General features: G+C 42.0%; 2 protein-coding genes across 4 annotated transcripts in view; one reads left to right on the plus strand and one right to left on the minus strand.

Annotated features, from left to right (window-relative positions):
• SSBP4 (single stranded DNA binding protein 4) overlaps positions 1 to 20,754 on the plus strand; it is a 584,851-nt gene that overhangs the window by 458,298 nt on the left and 105,799 nt on the right. The window lies entirely within an intron of this gene.
• FKBP8 (FKBP prolyl isomerase 8) overlaps positions 14,091 to 20,754 on the minus strand; it is a 35,331-nt gene continuing 28,667 nt past the window's right edge. For all 3 annotated transcript variants that reach the window (XM_075282210.1, XM_075282193.1, XM_075282201.1), the window contains exons 7-9: positions 19,782 to 19,859; positions 18,021 to 18,152; positions 14,091 to 15,164 (exon numbers count right to left, since the gene is read on the minus strand). In XM_075282210.1, the coding sequence (XP_075138311.1) occupies positions 15,078 to 15,164; positions 18,021 to 18,152; positions 19,782 to 19,859 (297 nt within the window). In that variant the 3' untranslated portion in view covers positions 14,091 to 15,077. The remainder of the gene's footprint in view (positions 15,165 to 18,020; positions 18,153 to 19,781; positions 19,860 to 20,754) is intronic.

A 20,754-nucleotide genomic window follows, 5' to 3' on the forward strand; every position in this document is an offset into this window, starting at 1 on the left:
TTTTTGCTATAAAATGTTGCTTTAACCCCAAATTTTGCATTTCCACAAGGGGTTAAAAGAGAAAATGCACCCCAAAAATTGTCAAGCATTTTCTCCCAACTACAGAAATGCCCCTTATGTGGATGTAAAGTGATGTATGGGCACACTGTAAGGTCCAGAGCTGAAGGATCGCTATTGGGATTTTAGAGGGCAAATTTAGCTGAAATCTATTTCAGGCACCATGTTGCATTTGCAAAGCCCCTGAAGTGCTAGAACAGTGGAACCCCCCTCCCCAAATGACCCCATTTTGAAAACTAGACCCCTCAAGGAATTTATCAAGGGGTTTAGTGAGCACTTGGACCCTACAGGTGTTTCACAGATTTTTTTTTACCATTGAGATGTGAAAATGAAAAATTACTTTTTTCCAATAAATCGTCCATTTAGCGCCATATTTTTAATTTTTACAAGTAGTTAGAGAATTAAAAGCCCCCCAGTTTGTCACACAATGTCTCCTGAACATGGCAATACCCCATATGTGGCCATAATCTGCTGTATGGGAACATGGCGGGGCTCAGAATGGAAAGAGGGCTATTTGGCTTTTGAGGGCAGTTTTTTGGTGCCATGTCGCATTTGCAGAGCCCCTAAAGTACCAATACAATGGAAACCCCTCAAAAGTGACCCCATTTTAGAAACTACACCTGTCAAGGAATGAATAAAGGGGTATTATCATTTTGAGCCTAAAAATGCTTCCCAAAAATTAATGTACAAAATGAAAATTTTAATTTTTAAAGAAATCTGCCATTTCGGTGCCCAATACGTTGCACCCACTTCGTGTTGTCAGAGACCTGCACTCCTAAAACTATTAAGTGGGCCATCCTGAGGGGCAAAAAATTATATATGTAGGTATAAACTGCTGCTTGGGCACATAGCAGGGCTCAGAAGGGAAGGAGCACTGCGCTTTTTAGCTTTTGGGGTACAGATTTAGAGGGACTTTCTGGGTGCCATGATGTTTTTGCAGAGCCCTGGAGGTGCCAGTGAACTGGAATTCCCCAAGAAGTGACCCCATTCTGTAAGGGCAATTTTAGGGTCACTGCAAAAGTGTCATGGCATCCAAAAAAAAAAAACAAACAAACCGTCTAAGTCTGTGCTACAAAAACCCAATAACCCTTCTTCCCTTCTGTGTCTGGCTGTGCCCTAATATCAATTTATACCCACATATGACATTACGTGCATTATCCGGGGTACACCAGTATCATACATGTGTCATATATGTGGCATAAAATGCAGTTTGGGCACACAGCAGGGCGCAGAAGGGAAGGAGCGCGATGCAGCTTTTGGAGCGCAGATTCAGATGTTTGGTATCTGGACACCATGTCATGTTTGTAGAGCCTGTAGGGTACCAGAAAAGTGGATTCCCCAAAGGTGTGACCCCAGTTTGAAAACTGCACCCCTCAAAGAATTTATCAGGGGGTGTAGTGAGTATTAGTATCCCAGACGTGACTGCACAGCGGATGGCGAAGAGTGAATATATAAGCTGTGCGGAGGACATTGCAAACACCGAATTTCCTACTAGGTCCCAGTAGCTCCTATAATTGGGGGAGTCACTCTGGGGGTCACTTTGGGGTCACTTCTGGTATATTTTCCCTCGTAAGCTCTAAATCTGGGGTGTCCCCTGATATTCGCTCGCACAGCTTATATATTCCCTTCCTGACGCCGCCAGTTGTATTCTAATGATTTGGCGATTTTTGCGGGTTTTTATTCTTGCATTACTAGATGCTATATTTTCTTTACTTTTCTGGTGACGCAGCCATATAAGGGCTTGTTGTTTGCGGGATGAGATGTATTTTGTAATGACACCATTTTTGGGTGCCTACAACTTACTGAATACATTTTATTAACTCTTTTTTTGCTGGATTTAAATAAAAAAAATCAATTCCGGTATTGCGTTTTACCTTGTAAATTTTTCGCCATGCAGCGTACAGTATAAGTAACATATTATCTTTATTCTGTGGGTCGGTACGGTTACGGCGATACCTCATTTATATAATTTTTTTATGCGTAACTAATTCTGCAGAACAAAAACACATTTGGAGACATAAATCAATGTTTTTTGCATCGCCATCTTCTGAGAGACGTAACATTTTTATTTTTCGCTTGACAGTGTTGGTTGGGGGCTTATTTTTTGCGGGACAATGTGTGCTTTTTATTGGTACTGTTGTGAGGTGCATTTGACTTTTTGATCACTTTTTATAGCACATTCTGTAAGGTGAGATGGCGAAAAATCACTACTTCCGGCGGGTTTTTTTCCGTTTTTTTTTTTCCGTCATTCACCGTGTACATTAAATATTGTTTCAGTTTTATTGTACAGATTGTTACGGACACGGCGATACCAAATATGTATTGTTTTTATTAATTTTTAGTTGTTTTTTTTTATAATTCATTTTCTATAGAAAAAAAGGGTTTTTGGGGCTTGATAACTTTATTAATTGTTTCAAAACACTTTTTTTTTTTTTCCACTTTTTTTTTTTTAACTTTTTCATGTGTCCCTATGGGACACTTGCATGAGTGAAGCTTGCATCACTGATCCTGTTTACAGAGTGAGTCACAGGCTTCAGTAAGAGCCTGCACGTTATCACTCTGTAAACAGGAAGTGAAGCTCGGCTCGTGCAGACGGACGGGACACTCAGCTTCAGGAGATCCCGCACAGGATAAGAAAGGTAAGTGGGACTCAGGACTGCCAGGGGTGACTAATCAGACCCCTGGCTACATGGTAGGGATACCAGCACCCCCCGATCTCGCAGCGGGGGGTGCCGGGGATCCCTACAAGATCGGGCAACCCGTTGTTTGCCGTGATCATGTTTGATCACGGCAATCAACGGGTTAAAACCCAAAATCAGCACTCATGTCTGATGGAGGGGATGGAGCAGGATGTTAGGTGTCAGATACAACTAACACCTGCTCCAAGAACACCCGCACTGCGTTGCGGGGATTGTTTACATCCATGTGGTACTATTACCACATCGGTCGTGAAGCACTAGACATCCATGTGGTAATAGTACCACATGGGTCGGGAAGGGGTTAAACTCCAACTGGTGTTTTTGCTCCTCCCACAAAACTTTCATGAAAGTGGCTTGGGATTAGTATAACATTTTAATATAATTTACATCGGTGTACTGGCGCAAATGATCCCTGAAATCTATGGCAGCTTATAGATTTCAGCTCCTGGACTAAATTTCAGTTGCCTGTAGTGAGCCATCCAGCTCAAAGGGCAGTTCTATGGTTAATCCCTATATTCACTAAATATAACTATACTTTTTTATCAGTCTAGGTGGTGACAGGTTTTGTATATAGTTTTTTTTATATTAGGCAGGGATTTTCTGGGTGTAGTCGGGGTTATTTTGGGGCTTGGTTTAAACTAAACATGTGGTCTGGTCTAATTTATTTAATTATTTTGATTTTGGTACTTACACTAATGGTCTCTGATTTCAATAGAAGCTGAGCTACAGTGACAGGTACTATTCACAGAACTGAACTTTCTACTTCTGGCCCTGTATTGTTCATAAGATGGCACTGGAAATAATTTTATAAAGCCATTTGGTCCGTGCGATGGCTGTTGGCCCCCACCAATCAGATAATTAAGGATAGGCCATAGCATAGGCCATAAATATGTTAACATCAGATAGACCCTTTATATAATGTAAATTAAAAATTTAGCTTAACCATGTATTAAAATAGAATAGATAGATAATTTATAATTTTAATAAGAATTTATTTTTATTAAAGGATATGAAAAGGTGGGGTATAGTCTATAACTAGGCAATTAGTTGACCTCATTTTGAGGCTACTTGAATGGGGGCTAGCGGGAATGCAGAGTAGAGAACAAGGTGATAACACAGTTGAATTCAAAGTATGTGTAACCCAAATAATATGAAAAATTCAGGTCAAACCCAGCTTGTAATAAATCGTCTTCCTCTAGTCATTAGTGAGAAGGCCTCATCCAATACTGAACAAGGTGGATTTACCAAACTGGAATTGGAAATTAAGGGATGCATAACTCTCCCTAGGCGACACTATCTAAATTTCCAGCAAGTTAAGTACAGAAAATATTAAGAATACATAGAAAGAGATACATAAAAAAATAGATTTCAAAAGAAAAATATTAAAGAAATGTACCTATCATATTTGTTGACAGAGGATATTAACTATTATTAGAATCATCTTCTTCCTCCACGTCCACTTTTATTATTGTGCCTGATGCATAGGTGGATCCAAGGGCTGGTGATCATGTAGATCTGGCTCCTGAGCCTCATGAGGTCCTTGATGGTCCAGCTTTATACATGGCTAAACTGTACAGTAAAGGCATAAAATAGCACCCGGAAGAGTGATAGGTGGAGGTTTTTCTATGCCACGCGGCCTTGGCTAACCTCTAGTGGGCATTACCAAATTATGTGGCAGAATTTTGGTAAAAGTGCTTATATTGCTAAGCTGAATTTTTCTACTAGGAAAAATTCCTGAAGCAGAATTTTTCAGCTAAGAAAAATTCCATCATGTGAAGATACACTAAGGCTCCCTGCATCACTTGGGACTAAGCGCTGTGTCTGGATGACAGATGAGTTGAAACTGGAACACACATCCTGCTTCCCTAGACTCAAAATCCAGGATATTCAGACTGAATCTGAGACTGTTTAGAGATATGGATACAGGTACTAGACATGGGTGACAGCATCAGAAGTAGCATATCTCACATCTATGTTCATGACTAATTTGTATTCCTAACAAAATGGAATGCTAGAGTGTCAATTGAAAAGTATGTACTTAACATTTAACATGACAATTGTGTGCTTGATGCATCCTGAGCTCTAAACTGCTTTAAATTTTTTTCACACATTTCATTGGTGTCACTCATTCATCTTACACTTACTTTCATTTGTATATAATGACCAATTATATTTATTTAGTATACATAACATTCTGTATAATTTTTATGAAGCATTGTATATATTGTCATTTTTATATGCCTGTTAATAATTCTTTATGTACAATATGATTGTTTAAAGCATACCTCCAATTATGAAACAATGTTTCAGAAACAAATAGCGGTAAATATAATAAACTTTGCAATATATCTTAATAAAGAACAATGTTTCCTTCTCCTTTTCTCAAATTCTCATCTCTAATAACACCTATATCCAACCACACAAGTCTATGGAGAGGAGAAGGCCACCTATCCTCTTAGAAGTAAATCAGTCTGAGAAATGAAGAATGAAGCATTTTTTATTTAAAAAAAAATTGTTATTCACTCAGTGAAATAAAACAAAAAAATAATAATCAGTAAGGGGTTAAACGTGACAAGGTGAGTTTATTGGAGAAAATTTTACAATTGCAAGAAATCTCTAGTACATTTGCCAACAGACCCTGCATATTCATAGGCTGCTGAAGCTAGCGTCCCAGATAGTCCTATAAATGCTCAACTGGCAATAAATCTGGCAATTAGGCAGACCAAGGAAGTGCAATCTGACAGTCCAGGTAAATTCTTGCTGTGTAGGTGAGCATTATCCTGCTGAAAAATGCCAATTGGAAGCCTTGCCATGAGAGAAAACATCTGTGGCCGCAGGATGTTCTGAACATATCACTTAGTTTATTCAATATTAACCCCTTCCCACCTGGACCTGGGGATATAGTCAATTTTAATGATTGAATGGCTTATGCAATTTCCTCCTTAGTTATATGGGAATCTAAGCTATGCCATTGTTCCGCTGATAATTTAGGAGAGTCTGCCTGTTTTAAGATACATTTTTTTTTTTCCAGACCATCCAGAGTAGTCTTGTATAGGTCTATATAAAATTTGTGAATTTCTTGTGTTCCCTCCATCCACTAACCGACCTAAGCGTGTTCTCTCCATTTCTGTCTGTGGCCTTACTATTACACCGAGGCAGCATGCCCATTGTCTTAGGGTTGTATTTGACTCAGATCTCGCCTATATCCCACATATTTAGACACTTGCCACCTGCACCTCATTTCTAGAATTCCCCCTTTTCTCACCGTGAAAACACCAAAACCCCTCATTGTTGCTTTGATTCTCTCATTTTCACTATTGCAATTCTTTTCTGATTTGAGTTCTTCTTACTAAACTCTACACTCTACAATCTGTCTTGAATGTAGCCGACAGACTCGGTAAACAGATCCATCTACCTTCTGTTGGTAACTGCACTGGTTGCCCGTCCACCATAGAATACATTATAAAATTATCACACTAACCCATAAATCTCTCGATATTGCTGCACTTTCCTACATCTCCTCCCTCGTCACTCTCTGCCTTAACCGTCCTCTCCATTCCGGCAATGATCTTAGACTTGCATCCTCTGTTATCTGAACATCCCATTCCCATCTCCAAGACTTTTTGTATAAAGGGATTGTATCATTAGATAGAAGTACAAGTACATGTAGGAATAGCCTTAAGAAAAGTTATTCTTCTCTTACCTTTATTATTCTGATCCGCACCTCCGTTCCTGAGAAATATCTTCTTTCTTCCTTATGTAAATGAGTTTTCAGACAGCACTGGGGGTGTTCCCCTACGCTCAAATAGCACTGGGGTCGTCCCCTGTACTGTCCGAAAACTCTCCAGCGATGCCTCTGCCTCCTTCTCCGGACCACCTCTTCTGTCGCATCAGTGTCAAGCCTTTATCCAAAAGTGTGTCCATTTTTTTTATTCAAAATAAATTTGAAAACAAATCACAATTTTCAAAATGTGTTATGCTTTGCTTTTCAGACAGTCATACCACCCAAATACATTAATAAGTATTATCTACCATATCCCTGCTTTATATTAACATCATCTTTTTACTAATTCTTTAATTTATCTTGGACATTATAACATGTCAGAGGATTCCACTTTACTGGCATTTCAGGGCTTTTCAAAAGTGCCGTGGTGCCCAAAATCCAAACCATCTAAATCTACGCTCCAAAAACCACATGGTGCTCATTCCCTTCTGTGCCTGGCTGTGCCCAAACAAAGGGGGGCGGTGTCTCGTCTGCTTTCTTTTACCTTGTAAGCTCTAAAGCAGAGTTCACACTGCCGCTGCTGTCCGCTCCAGGGTGTCCTCTTTAAACCCTGGGGAAACCGGACAGCAGACTACTTGCAAGTGGTCGGTTTTAAAAACCCATTCATTTGAATGGGTTTTCAAAGGTGACCGCCCGTGCGCGGTTTCAGCCTCTCCGCCTGGTGTCCGTTTTTTTTCCTTGGACACAAAATAATCCAACAAAAATAAATCAATTATTTTTGCATCACCATCTTCTGAGATGTGTAATATTTTTTATTTTTCTGTTGACAGAGTTGGTTGAACTTATTCTTTGTGTGGCGATCTGTGGTTTTAATTGGTTAAGTAGTAAGAATGCTATTGAATAAAGTATGTAAATAAGGGAGTAAGGCTAATTGCACACGACTATCTGCCCGCAAACTGATCTGTGTAGTACAAGGTCATGTGCGTGGGCTAATACAAATGAATGGGTCAGTGTGCTATCCAAGAAAAACCCGAATAGCTCACTGACCTATGCCACGGTCATCTGCAAAGGGGCATTATTGTGGGGAAAGACGTTTATGATATTCATTAGAGAAACCCACCTGGACCTGGGGATTTAGTCAATTTTAATGTTTGAATGGCTTATGCAATTTCCTCCTTAGTTATATGGGAATCTAAGCTATTCCATTGTTCCGCTGATAATTTAGGGGAGTCTGCCTGTTTTACGATACATTTTTTTCCCCAGACCATCCAGAGCGGTCTTGTATAGGTCTATATAAAATTTATGAATTTCTTTTAATATCAAGGTCTTATCAGTTAGCAAAGTTATCTGAACCTGTCCTAATTTTTTCGCACTTCACTAGTAGTAGTCCGGTAGTTTTCCGGCATGGTTCGGCCATAAGTCTCCCCCGCTTTTTTATTATATTAGAACTGAAGACAAGCTCACAAGAAAGCAAATCAAATGTGGATTTAGTATCCAGATAATTCTGTCTATTACTATGAGAATAAGCTAGGAGATATTGCTGACAGGTAGCTGTGAGATGGTTGCCTCCAAAGAAAGGCTGCTCTTGATATCACCCAAAACAGTTAAATATCGTCAACACTGGAAATATTCTCATCAGTACAAAGTTTACCATTATCTCAGTAAAAGGTCCTAAACTCCTCAGAGGACTAAAAGTAAGTGAGGAAACGCAACCTCCTAGCACGGAATATGGGGTCTTTTAAGGAAGATGTAAATATAGTTGAGGCATGATCTGAAATGGCAATGGCAGAAGTTTCAGCCGTCTTAGCTGGGTGTGCTAACCGTCGGCCATGAATGAAGGGGACACAGCCGGCACAGGGGTGACACAAGGACATCACCCTTTCATTCCACGAATAGGAGCTGTGGAAGCATGGCTGCAAAATCAGACAGGAATTGGACCTGTTCCATTGTTTGCGGCCCGGACTTTTGGCCCGCAGACGTGACTGTGTAATTCACGGTAATGTGCACAGGCCCATAGAAATGACTGGGTCAGTGTGGTATCCGGGAAAAACACGGACAGTACACTGACCTCTAACACAGTTGTCTGCAAAGAGGGTTTAATCAAATGAGAGAGAAATGAAAGAATTAACCAATAGTGGTGTGGAGAGTTTATTGTGAACATTCGAATAAAAAAATCTTTTATTTTATTTACATTTTAAACAGCCCATACTCCATACACAATTACTCAATGAGAGCCAACAACAGCGCTCAATACAAAAGCAATGGGAGGAATATAACAAATGCTGGATTTCACAGAATGGAGACGAAATTTGTTAAGTATATTACAAAATTTATTAATGACACAAATTCTGCCAAAAAATCAGAAGTTGTGTGAAAGTTTAGTTACCCTTTAACAGATTCAGGTACTGCTATGAGTCTAAGATTGTTCATATGGCTGCAATTCTCTGGCTTATCTATTGTTTCTTGAAGAGCTTTGTTGGTTGTAGTGGTCTCAGCCAATTAAGTATCAGAGGTAAAACTAAAGTCCTCACTGTTCTGACTACAATACGCTATTTTCTGGGGTCCATGACTTCAAAGCAGTTTTGTCCAGAGAGGATTGAAAGGTCCATAACCTTGCATAAATACCAGTGATCAATATATTGGCTATGGCCAAATGTAAAGCACCATGGAATTAATGGTGCTATATAAATAAATAATAATAATAATGGCCTGTGCCGTTGCCAGTTAGCTAGGAGATTCAGGGGTTGGAGACGCTTCAGCTAATCCTGTTGAGGAAGCCTCTTGTTTAAGTGTTGGTTTTGTTCATGTAACGCCCCATGAGGTTAATGCTAGATTTAAAATTGAAGGAGAGTAACCAGCAGAACCTTGTTGCCAAAATACATGAGACACCAGAAATCAAAATTGTCACATCTCAATGTAAAAACATTAGAAAAGTCCCATAAGAATGGTTTAATAGCTCCACCTGGTGGTTGCACAGCATAGAACAGTCGTAGTATGAGAATAGAAACAACACTGACTGTATGAAGAAGAGCATATAACAAGGGAGTCTGCACTAGAGTGATGGTGGTCACTGTCAGTTACAGAACAGATGGTAGGGCCGAGAGGTTACTTGGCTGCGGACTTTTGTGGCCAAGCATGTTGTGAAGCTAAGGTGTCACTGGCAGTTGCAGTGGTGGAACACTTGACCTGAAATCCACCGATTCCAAGATGGTGCCCAAGGTGATCTAAACCGATGTCAGCACCAGACTAGCTGTAACTGCCAGGGAGCGAGGAGAGCAAGTCCCCAATGGCTGAACCTTGTCCTCTGCTTATCTAGTAGGTAAGTGGGGATGGCTGAAGAAAGCCAACAGTAGGCCACCACGCCGAAGCTCCTGTAAGATGCAACTAGTGAGCAGTGCTGCCTCCCAGTAAGTCCTCCAACTTTTTTTCCTGGATCCAGTCAGGGAGGTAAGTAACTTGGAGAAATGTATCCTCTGCTTAAATGGGCTTTCCAGTGAAGATGAACTAGTTATGGAAATCCAGTGTGGGCTTGCAGCTCAGGAAAAATCTGCTGTTCCTGGAGGCCTATTCAGCTGCAAACAACTGCAGTTGAGTGTCCCCCAATGAATCCCCACAATATATATCAGTCTTCTCAAGTAGTACGGTAGGTGTTTTAATGAGGAAATTTTTCGTTTTATTGGCATTTAGAATATGGCGACTTTTAGAGAAAAAAAAAAATTGCCACAGTTTTGGATTTTTATTAAGGGGTTAAAATGTAAATAAAACCATTTAAATTTGGTATCCCCACAATCGTACCGAAACATAGAATACAGGTGACATGTCACTTTGTCTGCAAAGTAAACACCACAAAAACGAAGCCCATAAAGTTGCGCCCACAAATGCGCTTTTTCTTCAAATCCACCCCAGCTTCCCAGTACATTATACAGAATAATGGGTGGGAGCCGGCGCTTACACCTGTGTACACTATTATGGGTAAGGAATTACATCTTATATATTGACTTTGATGATTTGTAGGACTTTATGTATACATGCATACTTACCCCTTGGCATGGTTATTGTGCAACTCTGCTAGTACAACTTCTATGTATACGTATATTTCATGTTGATTATGGACTATAGTATGGTACCACATGTATACTACTTTACTAAGAGTTGAATCCCCATGCTATATACTTATGACGCTAGGTTCACACCTGCGTTCAGCTGTCCATTCTGTGGTTTCCGTCTTCTGCATGCCAGAAGACGGAAACCACAGACCGGGTGCGGCCGTGAGCGGTGGTGAGCGTTTTATGCTCTCCGCCGCGAAACCGGATTTTTTTTAATGTGGACACAGAGTACTACATGTCCGACTCTGTGTCCGGATTATAAAACCCGGTTTCGCGGCGGAGAGCATAAAACGCTCACCGCCACTCACAGCCGGACATCTCTCTCACACATTCAAATGAATGGGTGAGAAAGACTCCTGCAGGTTTCCGTATCCTGCTCTGTTTTATGCAGGAAACGGAAACCTGCAGTACAGAGAGGAGAACGCAGATGTGAATGAGCCCTGAGATTGTTACAGGGAATTATGTGGACACGGCTGTGCCAACTCCATCATCATGTATGAGTACTGCATCCTCCTTTTCCCTTTTGTATGTGATTTTCTTATTGTTCATTAATAAATATTACTATATTAAACTGAATTTGTGTCATAGTATCAGTGACATTTATGCTGAGTGTCTGTTGTACTCTTGTTTGGTTGTTTTTGTCAGAATAATTAATGGTAGCATAATGCAGAAAAGTTTGGCCCGCAACCATTAAGACCTCATATGGCTTTGAGAGCAGAAAAAAAAAATAAGTTATGGGCTTTGGAAGGGGGTTGTCAAAAACGAAAATCAAAAAATGCCATCAGTGGGAAGGGGTTAAAGGCTATTCAGGCATTTGTTTAGTTAGAAATGGGTTTTCCCAATGAGTCTCCCTTTAAAATTGGTTTGTTTTCCATTTTTCAGGCTGAGTTACTTCTAAGTTGACCACTTTCAGACCAATATTGACAAACAAATCCTATTAATAAAAGGTGAAAGTTTGTGGGTTTGTGTGTTTGGATGTTTGTTCCTCAATCACAGCCAAACGGCTGAATGGATTTTGGGGAGATTACAAACACACACACACTTGCCAGGAAAAGGTAGTAGGCTACTTAAAATGTGGGTCACTCATCCCAAATCGCCACCGTGACCCTCCAAAGACACCTCCGGGCTCGGCTGTAGAAGCTGGCATTCTGCCAGCGCTGGGATGTCCACGCACCTCCTATTGGTGCAAGGCAGGCTGTGGGCGGGCTATAGAGCCAGGGCTGCAGCACCATAGGTTGGGGGCTGAATGTGGGTGTGCCGATTGAGCAGGGACACAGTGAACAAGATGGCGGCAGCCCACATCGTCCTTGAGCCGCAGCTATACTAGGCCACCTGCACACATCGCGGACAGAGGAAGCTGCTGCACCCGACACTCCACATACAGGTCAGTGCAGCGGGGGAGGGGGGTGTCCCCAGGGATCAACCACGTTCCCCCGCTTCATGCCCCCCTCCGACATCGGCCCCAGTGTAGTAGCACTCACCTTGGCCACGTTCCCCTGCCGCTCACTCAGTGCACATAGTTTGCGCGCTGCTGCCTGTGTGTGTTGTATATGCAGCAGAGCGCGGCCCGGCGTCATAGCAACCTGACGCAGGGGCCTCGCTCTGCCACAGAGGCAGCAGCCCGCGAACTATATGCACTAAGCGAGCGGAGAAAGCAGCGGCGAGGGAGCGTGGCCAAGATGAGTGCTACTACACTGGGGCCGATGTAGGAGGGGGACATGAAGCTGGGGGCAGAGATGGGGGGGGGGGGGGGACAAGAGACTGGAGGCAGAGATGGAGGGACAAGAAACTGGGGCCAGAGATGGGGGGACATGAAGCTGGGGGCAGAGACGGGGGGAGAAGAAACTGGGGGCAGAGATGGGGGGACAAGAAACTGTGGGCAGAGATTGGGGGGGGACACAGATGGGGGGACAAGAAACTGGGGGCAGAGATGGGGGGACAACACACATAAGCGGTTCAACGCCACCGCCAACTAGTAGTGTATAATAAAAAGATATACAATTTTCCAATATACTTTCTGTATCAATTCCTCACGGTTTTCTAGATCTCTACTTGCTGTCATTCATTCTGTTACTTCTAGTGGATAAAAGTCTGACCATGGTCATGTGATTTACGGTCCATAGTCATGTGATGAGCACACAGGTGCACAGCTGATTACCAGGCAGATGTCTGATTACTGTGCTCTGACTATAACGAGCGGCACCTGTGTGCTCATCACATGACCATGGACCGTAAATCACATGACCATGGTCAGAGTTTTATCCTCTAGAAGTAACAATGAATGACAAGTAGAGATCTAGAAAACTGAAGAATTGATACAGAAAGTGTATTGGAAAACTATATCTTTTTATTGTACATTTGTTTGTTTGTCAATATTGGTGTGAAAGTGGCCAACCCCTTTAAGGGTTTGTTCAGGGTAAAATGTAATTCCTACACTAATCTAAACAATAAAAGGAAGGCCTGACAATATCCTTGTTGATGTGGAAAAAGGAAACGCCATTGGGGAGGAAAAAACGAGGAGAATGGAGGATAACCTTGTCCTTTTAAATAACAAGAAAAGGAAACTTTCAAGACAGGGCAGCCAGCTCAGAGACCCTGTGGTTGAATGTGACAGCCACCAGGAAAACAACCATTAAAGAAAGAAGACTAAGAGAAATCTGACACCGTGGCTTAATAGGGGGGTCCTTAAGCACCCCAAGGACCATGTTAAGATTCCCCGATTTCCACAGGAGGTAGGTAGGGAGGAACATAGTGCGCCACATCCTGCATGAAGGTTTTCAACTGAGGCCTGAAAGGCCTATATTGCACTTGGGGCATTCCCGGAAGACATTTTCAAAAGTCAAAAATAAATAGCACAACACGTCACGAACCGTGAATAATTAAACAACTTAATCAGGTTTATTAACCAGTAAAATGAAAACAATATAACTTAATTAACATATATAATGTTATCTCTAAAATGGTCTCAGTTACGATACATACAAACAATCAACAGATTCCATCCCCAAATATAACAAGATCTAGGCAATGTAGCAGTTCGGAACAAGTTGTCTAGCAGACCTATCAGAACTTGGTAATAAAGGGCCTGTATAACAGTTCTATTGATGCTTACTTCTTTGGGATAACTAAGCAGCCCTGCTGCTGATGTGTTTTCTGCAATGCCATCTTATAGGATCACCTATAAAACGGTTCTTTGAGTTAAATAGTTTAAAAGGGTGCTTCACAAGATAGGAGATAAGTGACTTCACAGACGGGTATGTGACTGCTGAGAGCCACACTGATCATGAGTAGGGATCCAGAGTCCCCATCTTTAATAGAGATGAGCGAACACTGTTCGGATCAGCCGATCCGAACAGCACGCTCCCATAGAAATGAATGGAAGCACCTTTGACGCCGGCAACGTCAGCGCCACAGGTGCTTCCATTCATTTCTATGGGAGCATGCTGTTCGGATCGACTGATCCGAACAGTGTTCGCTCATCTCTAATCTTTAAGTTTTGTGTGACTGTTAAAGAGAAGCTAAATACAGCATTGTCACTTCATTCATTCTCATGATCGGTGGGGCTGCAGTGGACTTACCCCAATGCACCAGATACTGTGGATAGCGGATAGGTTTCACTTGTGGTACCACCCCTTTACTGGGCTGAACTTTCTGACACTTCCAATAAAGGTTAGTAATGTCCATTTCTTACTATTATACTAACTTCAAAAGTACAGAGGATTGACAGACTGATGGGGTTAATGACAACGTGGTCACACAGAGTTTTCTAGAATCTCGGAGTGGATGGTCCCATTAAATTACCAGCAAGAGGTAAACATTAGATTTGTTGTCCGTGCCACAGGAGGAATGCTTGAGGTTGTATGCGAAGGCCAATATTACACTCTCTTTATAAATATACATCTAGTTTTTCTTTTCAAAATAATTTTGATATACAGGGAACATTACTGGGAGATACCTATATTTCCTGGAGTTCTGCCTGTGGTGTCCTCAGTTTCAGTGACTGTGTCTATATCTACCATATGGACTTGATAGAAAGGTGCACAGAAAGATTACAATGTTCAGGTAACCTGGTAGGAGAAGTGCAGAGTCTCTTGGCCTGTCATAGTGTAGTTACAGGATCTGCTGAAGGTACCCACAGGCCACAACAGTCTCTAAATATTTACACTTACATTCTTATTATCCAGATTCTGGTCAGAAAAACAGACATTAAGCACTGTATGAATGGAGTTGGCTTTACTGCCACATCCCACGTCAATAGCTTCACTAGAACTCCATGAGAGAGGTGCACTGTTTCACAGTAAATAACAGGGACAAATGAAGAGGCGTCTGTTCAGAAAAATATCTTATAAGTATCACATAGAATTTCTTTATCGATTGTACACTGCACCTTCAGCAGGATTTCTTTCAGAGTGAAGGTGGGAGAATTGTTGACGCTTCCAGATCTTCACAATACACAAAATGGCTTCCGTCCTTGTAATCAAAAAAGCTGGCTTAATTGCGGGCAGCTATTACAACAGAAAGGGCTACACCTCCTATTGCTATGGCTGTGGCCCCAAAAAGCCACTTCCAAGAGATAGACTGTGGGAAAGAAAACAATTAGTTACATAGCAGTTCCAGAATTATAAAAAAGTTGCACTGTACAAATCTTACAAGTCTAAATGTTATGATCATTTCACACGCCATTGCAATTTCTATCAGCGGGCTTCTCCTATGCATATAGATCAGTCTGCACTGAGATATAGCATATAGGTTTTATAATGGTAAACAGATCTCTGCTGGTTGTATGGCTTCATTCCTTATATCTATTGGCTGGTATGTATACATCAAAAATCAAATATAAAATTCTCCATTCAGCTAAAAATGTTACTGGAAATGGAGAAATACCACAGAGCTTATCCCGCATTATTTTTATCCACAAAGTACGGGGTACACAATGCAAATAGACATCATTTGAGTTACCAAAGAATAAAGTGGCATGCTATTATTACGTAGGTATACGGGTACAACCAGTTTACATGAAGAAATTAGTTGCATGCAGATACAACGGAGTCTTTATGGGAAATGGTAGTGAGTGATCTTTTAAACACTGCATAAAATCTGACCTATTCTGGCTTTCTGGAATAGTTCTGATTTTTCCTACTGGTCCCCTACATCCAGCCTTTATGGAACTCTCTATGAACCCATTACCTGTTTGTAGTGTGTTTGTCCGACTGTTGGAGAGTCACCTGTATATGTAAGTGCGGTTTCTGCTGAGTCGTCAAGTCAGTGGTGGTGGCGGTGTGTATTTGGGGTACATGGACTGTTTTGGGGTGTGATTTATGCTCAATTTACAGCCTGAGTGAAGGGTAACGCAAGATTGAGTGAGTTGACCCTTGACAGCCATACAAATGTGCTAGAACAGCCCGTACCTGACAAAATTGAGTAAGCTGGCGCTGGAGAAGTCAGATCTATTTGATGTAAGCTTCCTCGTCCTATCACACGACTATTGACCATAGTGAAAAGCTGACGATCTGCTGGAGCAGAAAGCCTGCATGCAATTGATCGCTGGCTATATGGACTGTGGACAACCGCTCTGATGGAGGGTGTGCGGCAGGACACAAAGGGGCTATGCAGTTAAGAACATTAACTCCCTATTCATACTACAGGGGATAGGTGTCTGATTGCTGTGAGCCCTACCCTTGCATCACCCAACGATCAGGAGAACCGGACTGGAAGTCTCCCCTAAAGGGCCGTTCACAGAGCAGCAAATGAAGAGGAATTCCTCTTCATTTTCCAGCCGCTGGCTACCTGACATTCCACCACGGCTTTTCGCTGCTGATAAGGTCCAGGTGAATGAGCCTATTCAGCGGGGAGTCTCGAGCCGCAGAATCAGCTGCAGCATCATCTACCAAATCTGCGTCAAATTCCTTGGGAACGGCTCCTTAAACCTTCTTGCAAATGTAGCACCAGTAGCTATGGGAAGTGAATTATGAGATTACAGTCCCATACATGTGAATGGGTCACCAGTCAGTCATGCAGAAGGCTTTAGGAGGACTTATTTTCATCTCTGGGGTGGTCTGGCCCCAAGTCATTGGATAGATCAGTTTACATTCTTCTAGCTTGGGCATTTTGTGACAAAGAGATACCTTATGTGTTAGTTTTCTTTTAAATTTTTTTTTATTTACTTTTATATGCATTCTAGCAAAGGGGTAGCGTTATTTAACTTTTCACATTTAAATTTTTTTTATATATTTTATAAGAATCTTTAATCCTTTTATTGTTTCAATTTATTTATTTACTCTTTTTCATCTCCCCCTAGAGGGCTTAAAGGGATCCTATCACTCAGACACGATTTTTTTTTCTAAGTACCACGTCTCCTACCTTTCGTTGTCTTCTCTGCGCCGCCGTTCGCCTACAATCCCGGTTCTTGTTGGTATGCTAATGATCTCTCTCGCAGCACTGGGGGAGGGCCCCAGCGCACAGACAGCACTGGGGGTGTCCCCAATGTTGCGAGAGAACTCTTTCCAGCGCCACCTCCTATTCTTCAGCGGTGTCACCTTCAGCCACTTCTTCGGGTGTATTGTAACTTCTAAGGCCTCGGGCAGAGCAGACTGCGCATGCCCACAGGTCACGAGAAAATGGCCACTTCCAATACACTACATTCTAGCATCTACCATGCAGGCATGACATAGGAAAAGAGCAATCTATGAGCATAGTCAGTTGCCATATGTAAATAATATTTCATCTCTAACCATGCATGCTTGTATCTACATAGTATACTTTTCTTACATTGCAAGCTGCGACATACTGCAGCATATTTCAGAAGTTTGCAAAAGTGTGTAAGAAGTCTGTGATAAGAATCCGCCCCTCCCACCTGCCTTCGCTGTCTAAACAGACCAAGTCATCACCCATCCCCTCACTCTGATCCCTCACCTATTGGGAGACAAATCTAGCCAAGCAACAGAGAGTAAACTAGCTAAAAGAGAGACACCTAGGAACTTTAGAAACTTTTTTCAGCCAAAAAGCTGCAAATTTTTAATTAAAGTGAATTACATTTTGGTCCAGAACCACATGCTCTATGAAATGAGACTAAGTTTCTGAAAAGTTAGCGACCATCTAAAGAAGACCTTTCATCTTTCTTGACACATCTGTATTCCTAATCATATAACAATTCTGGCGCATATTTTCTTGTAACTTATTTATTATTCCTGAATATTTATGAATAAATAGTCAACCATGTAAGGCAAGTCTAGTAACTTGTAATACTAGTTGTCAATGTGTGCATGCGTTTCTAGGACAAATAACAGAATAGGACAAAGTAACACTCAAGATGCATTAGAATTAGAATTTCATGACTACTACATGTATTTACTAAATTTACATCTAGAAAACACTGACAGGAATAAAGTCTAGAACTTTCTACATGTAGACATGAAATAGTAGTGTTTTTCTTACCCACGAGGACTTTGGGGTCTGCTTGTTTGTGGAGGTGCCTACATTTCCCAGCATCTTCTTGTACATGGCAGTTTCTACATTCTTCTGATCTGCGTGTTTCTTCACCAATTTGGAGAGCTCAGAGTGGATTGTCTGTAAAAGATTACAGACGTCAATAGATTACAAATATTGGACAGAATCTGCTCAATTCTGAACCCTGCTACATCTGAGATGCAGCAGAGCTGACTGTTGCTGAACCCTGCTACATCTGAGAAGCAGCAGAGCTGAGTGTGTGCTGAACCCTGCTGCATCTCAGATGTAGCAGGGTTCAGCACAGAGTCAGCTCTGCTGCATCTCAGATGTAGCAGGGTTCAGCACACAGTCAGCTCTGCTGCATCTCAGATGTAGCAGGGTTCAGCGCACAGTCAGCTCTGCTGCATCTCAGATGTAGCAGGGTTCAGCGCACAGTCAGCTCTGCTACATCTGAAATACATCAGGGTTCAGCACACAGTCAGCTCTGCTACATCGGAGATACATCAGGGTTCAGAACACAGTCAGCTCTGCTACATCGGAGATGCAGCTGGGTTCAGCACACAGTCAGCTCTGCTACATTGGAGATGCAGCAGGGTTCAGCACACAGTCAGCTCTGCTACATTGGAGATGCAGCAGGGTTCAGCACACAGTCAGCTCTGCTGCATCTGAGATCAGACCACAATGGAGACTGCTGTGGACCGATATTAGACTAAGCCTCCTCCGGCAGAACCAGCGTTGATTGGCTGAATGCTGTACATTGTATGGCATTTGGCCAATCAACGCTGGTCAATGCATTCCTATGAGAAAAAGTCAGCTTGCGCATATCGCAAGCTGACAGGGATCCAGACCAGATAGAGCCCCAAAGAGCTGTGTGAGTAACATTCCCCCCTAAATAAAGCTAGTTCCTAGCTAACCCTGCCAGTACATCTATCCCTGTCTCACAGTCACATAGTTCACAGTCTCATATGACCCGAATCTGAAATCCACTATTCGTATAAACTGGAGGTCACCTGATTTAGCCAGCCAATTACTTTTTCCGATTTTTTTTTTTTTGATGCCTCCTTTGTCGTAGTTCCTGTCCCACTTCCCCTGCACAGTTATTGGTGCAAAAAAAGCGCCAGGGAAGGTGGGAGGGGATACAAATTTTTAGTGCGTTTGCTGCGTGGTATTTGATTGGAATCGAACATCTCGAGCAAGCCTGAGCCGTTGGCTCATCTCTACTGCTAATCTCATGAAGTCACTTGTATCTACAGACACTTGACAAGGGCGCTTGCTCCCCTATCCTCCGAAAGACAGGGCCCTCCATGGTTGCAGGACTACTGGTATAACATCCTGGAATTCATGGAGTAAGGCTAAGTTCACACCTACAACCAGATTCTGTTCAGGGGTTCCATACCCCACTTTGCTTGAAAAATGCATGGGGTTGGAAACCGGCAGACCTCATTATAGTCTAGTAATCACTTTTTAAGTGGATTGGGTTTTCATTTTTCAGGTCCTCAAGCAGACCTGAAGAACAGAAACCGGGAGCAAGTGTGAACCTAGCATCACTTCTGTGCGCCACAGATCCTGCACCAAGACTCTGTCTTTTTGGTATAATCTATGACTTACCTGTCAGATTCTGCTAGCCATAACCAATAAAAAAAAAATGTTACTTTTTTCAGGAGGAAATGTCCAATGCCAATTTGAATGAAATTTCACCACAGAAATGAGAGGCAGTGTCAACAGTATGATACATTATGTATAATATACCTTATTAGTTGGTTCTAGTTTCAATGCCTTTCTTAGGATGGCTATAGCCTCACTGTATTCCCCCTGCTGAGCCAGGACCTGTAGATAGAGATGTGAACAGTTGAAATTCTTCATTTAACTGGTATAAAAAGTAGAAGGTGGGGCAACACGGTGGCTCAGTGGTTAGCACTGCAGCCTTGCAGTGCTAGAGTTCTAGGTTCGAATCCCACAGGAACAACATCTGCACGAAGTTTGTATGTACATTGTGATCCCTATCCCTATTACATTTTCTCGTGGCCTGTGGGCATGCGCAGTCTGCTCTGCCTGAGGCCTAGAAGTCTGAAACCTGCACCAGAAGAAGATGTTGCTGACGAAGATGTAGGTGGCGCTGGAGAGTGTTCTCTCGCAGCATTGGGGACGCCCCCAGTGCTGTTTGAGCGCTGGGGCCCGCCCCCAGTGCTGCGAGAGAACTCATTTGCATACAGTTAAAAAACGGGATTCCTATGGAACGGCGGAGAAGACAACGAAAGGTAGGAGAAGAATAGCCTTTCTTAAGGCTTTTCTGACGTGTTACTCAGAAAAAAAAGTGTTTGAAAGATCCCTTTAAAATATGAAGAAAAAAAAAAACTATAGAAATTTGTTATCACCGTATTTGTTCCGACCCAGAGAATAAAGATTACATAGCAATTTCACCAAGGAGTGGAAGCTGTAAAAACAAAACCTGTCAAAAAAAATGGCAGTGTTCCATTTTTTTTCTCAATTCCATCTCATTCTGAATATTTTCCCCACTTCCCTCTACAATATACAATACAATAAACAGGACCATTTTGAAGTACGACTTGTCAAGCAGAAACCAAGCTCTCATACAACATGGAAAAAAAGAAGTTGGATTGTAAGGATATATATATATATATATATATATAGACAGTCTACATGAAAGAAGCCTGGAAAGTGACAGGTGAAGTGTACTGGGTTGGAAAAAAGGATTTTGCCC

This window comes from Leptodactylus fuscus, chromosome 1 (assembly GCF_031893055.1).
Source record: "Leptodactylus fuscus isolate aLepFus1 chromosome 1, aLepFus1.hap2, whole genome shotgun sequence".
In the NCBI taxonomy this organism is placed as follows: Eukaryota; Metazoa; Chordata; class Amphibia; order Anura; family Leptodactylidae; genus Leptodactylus; species Leptodactylus fuscus.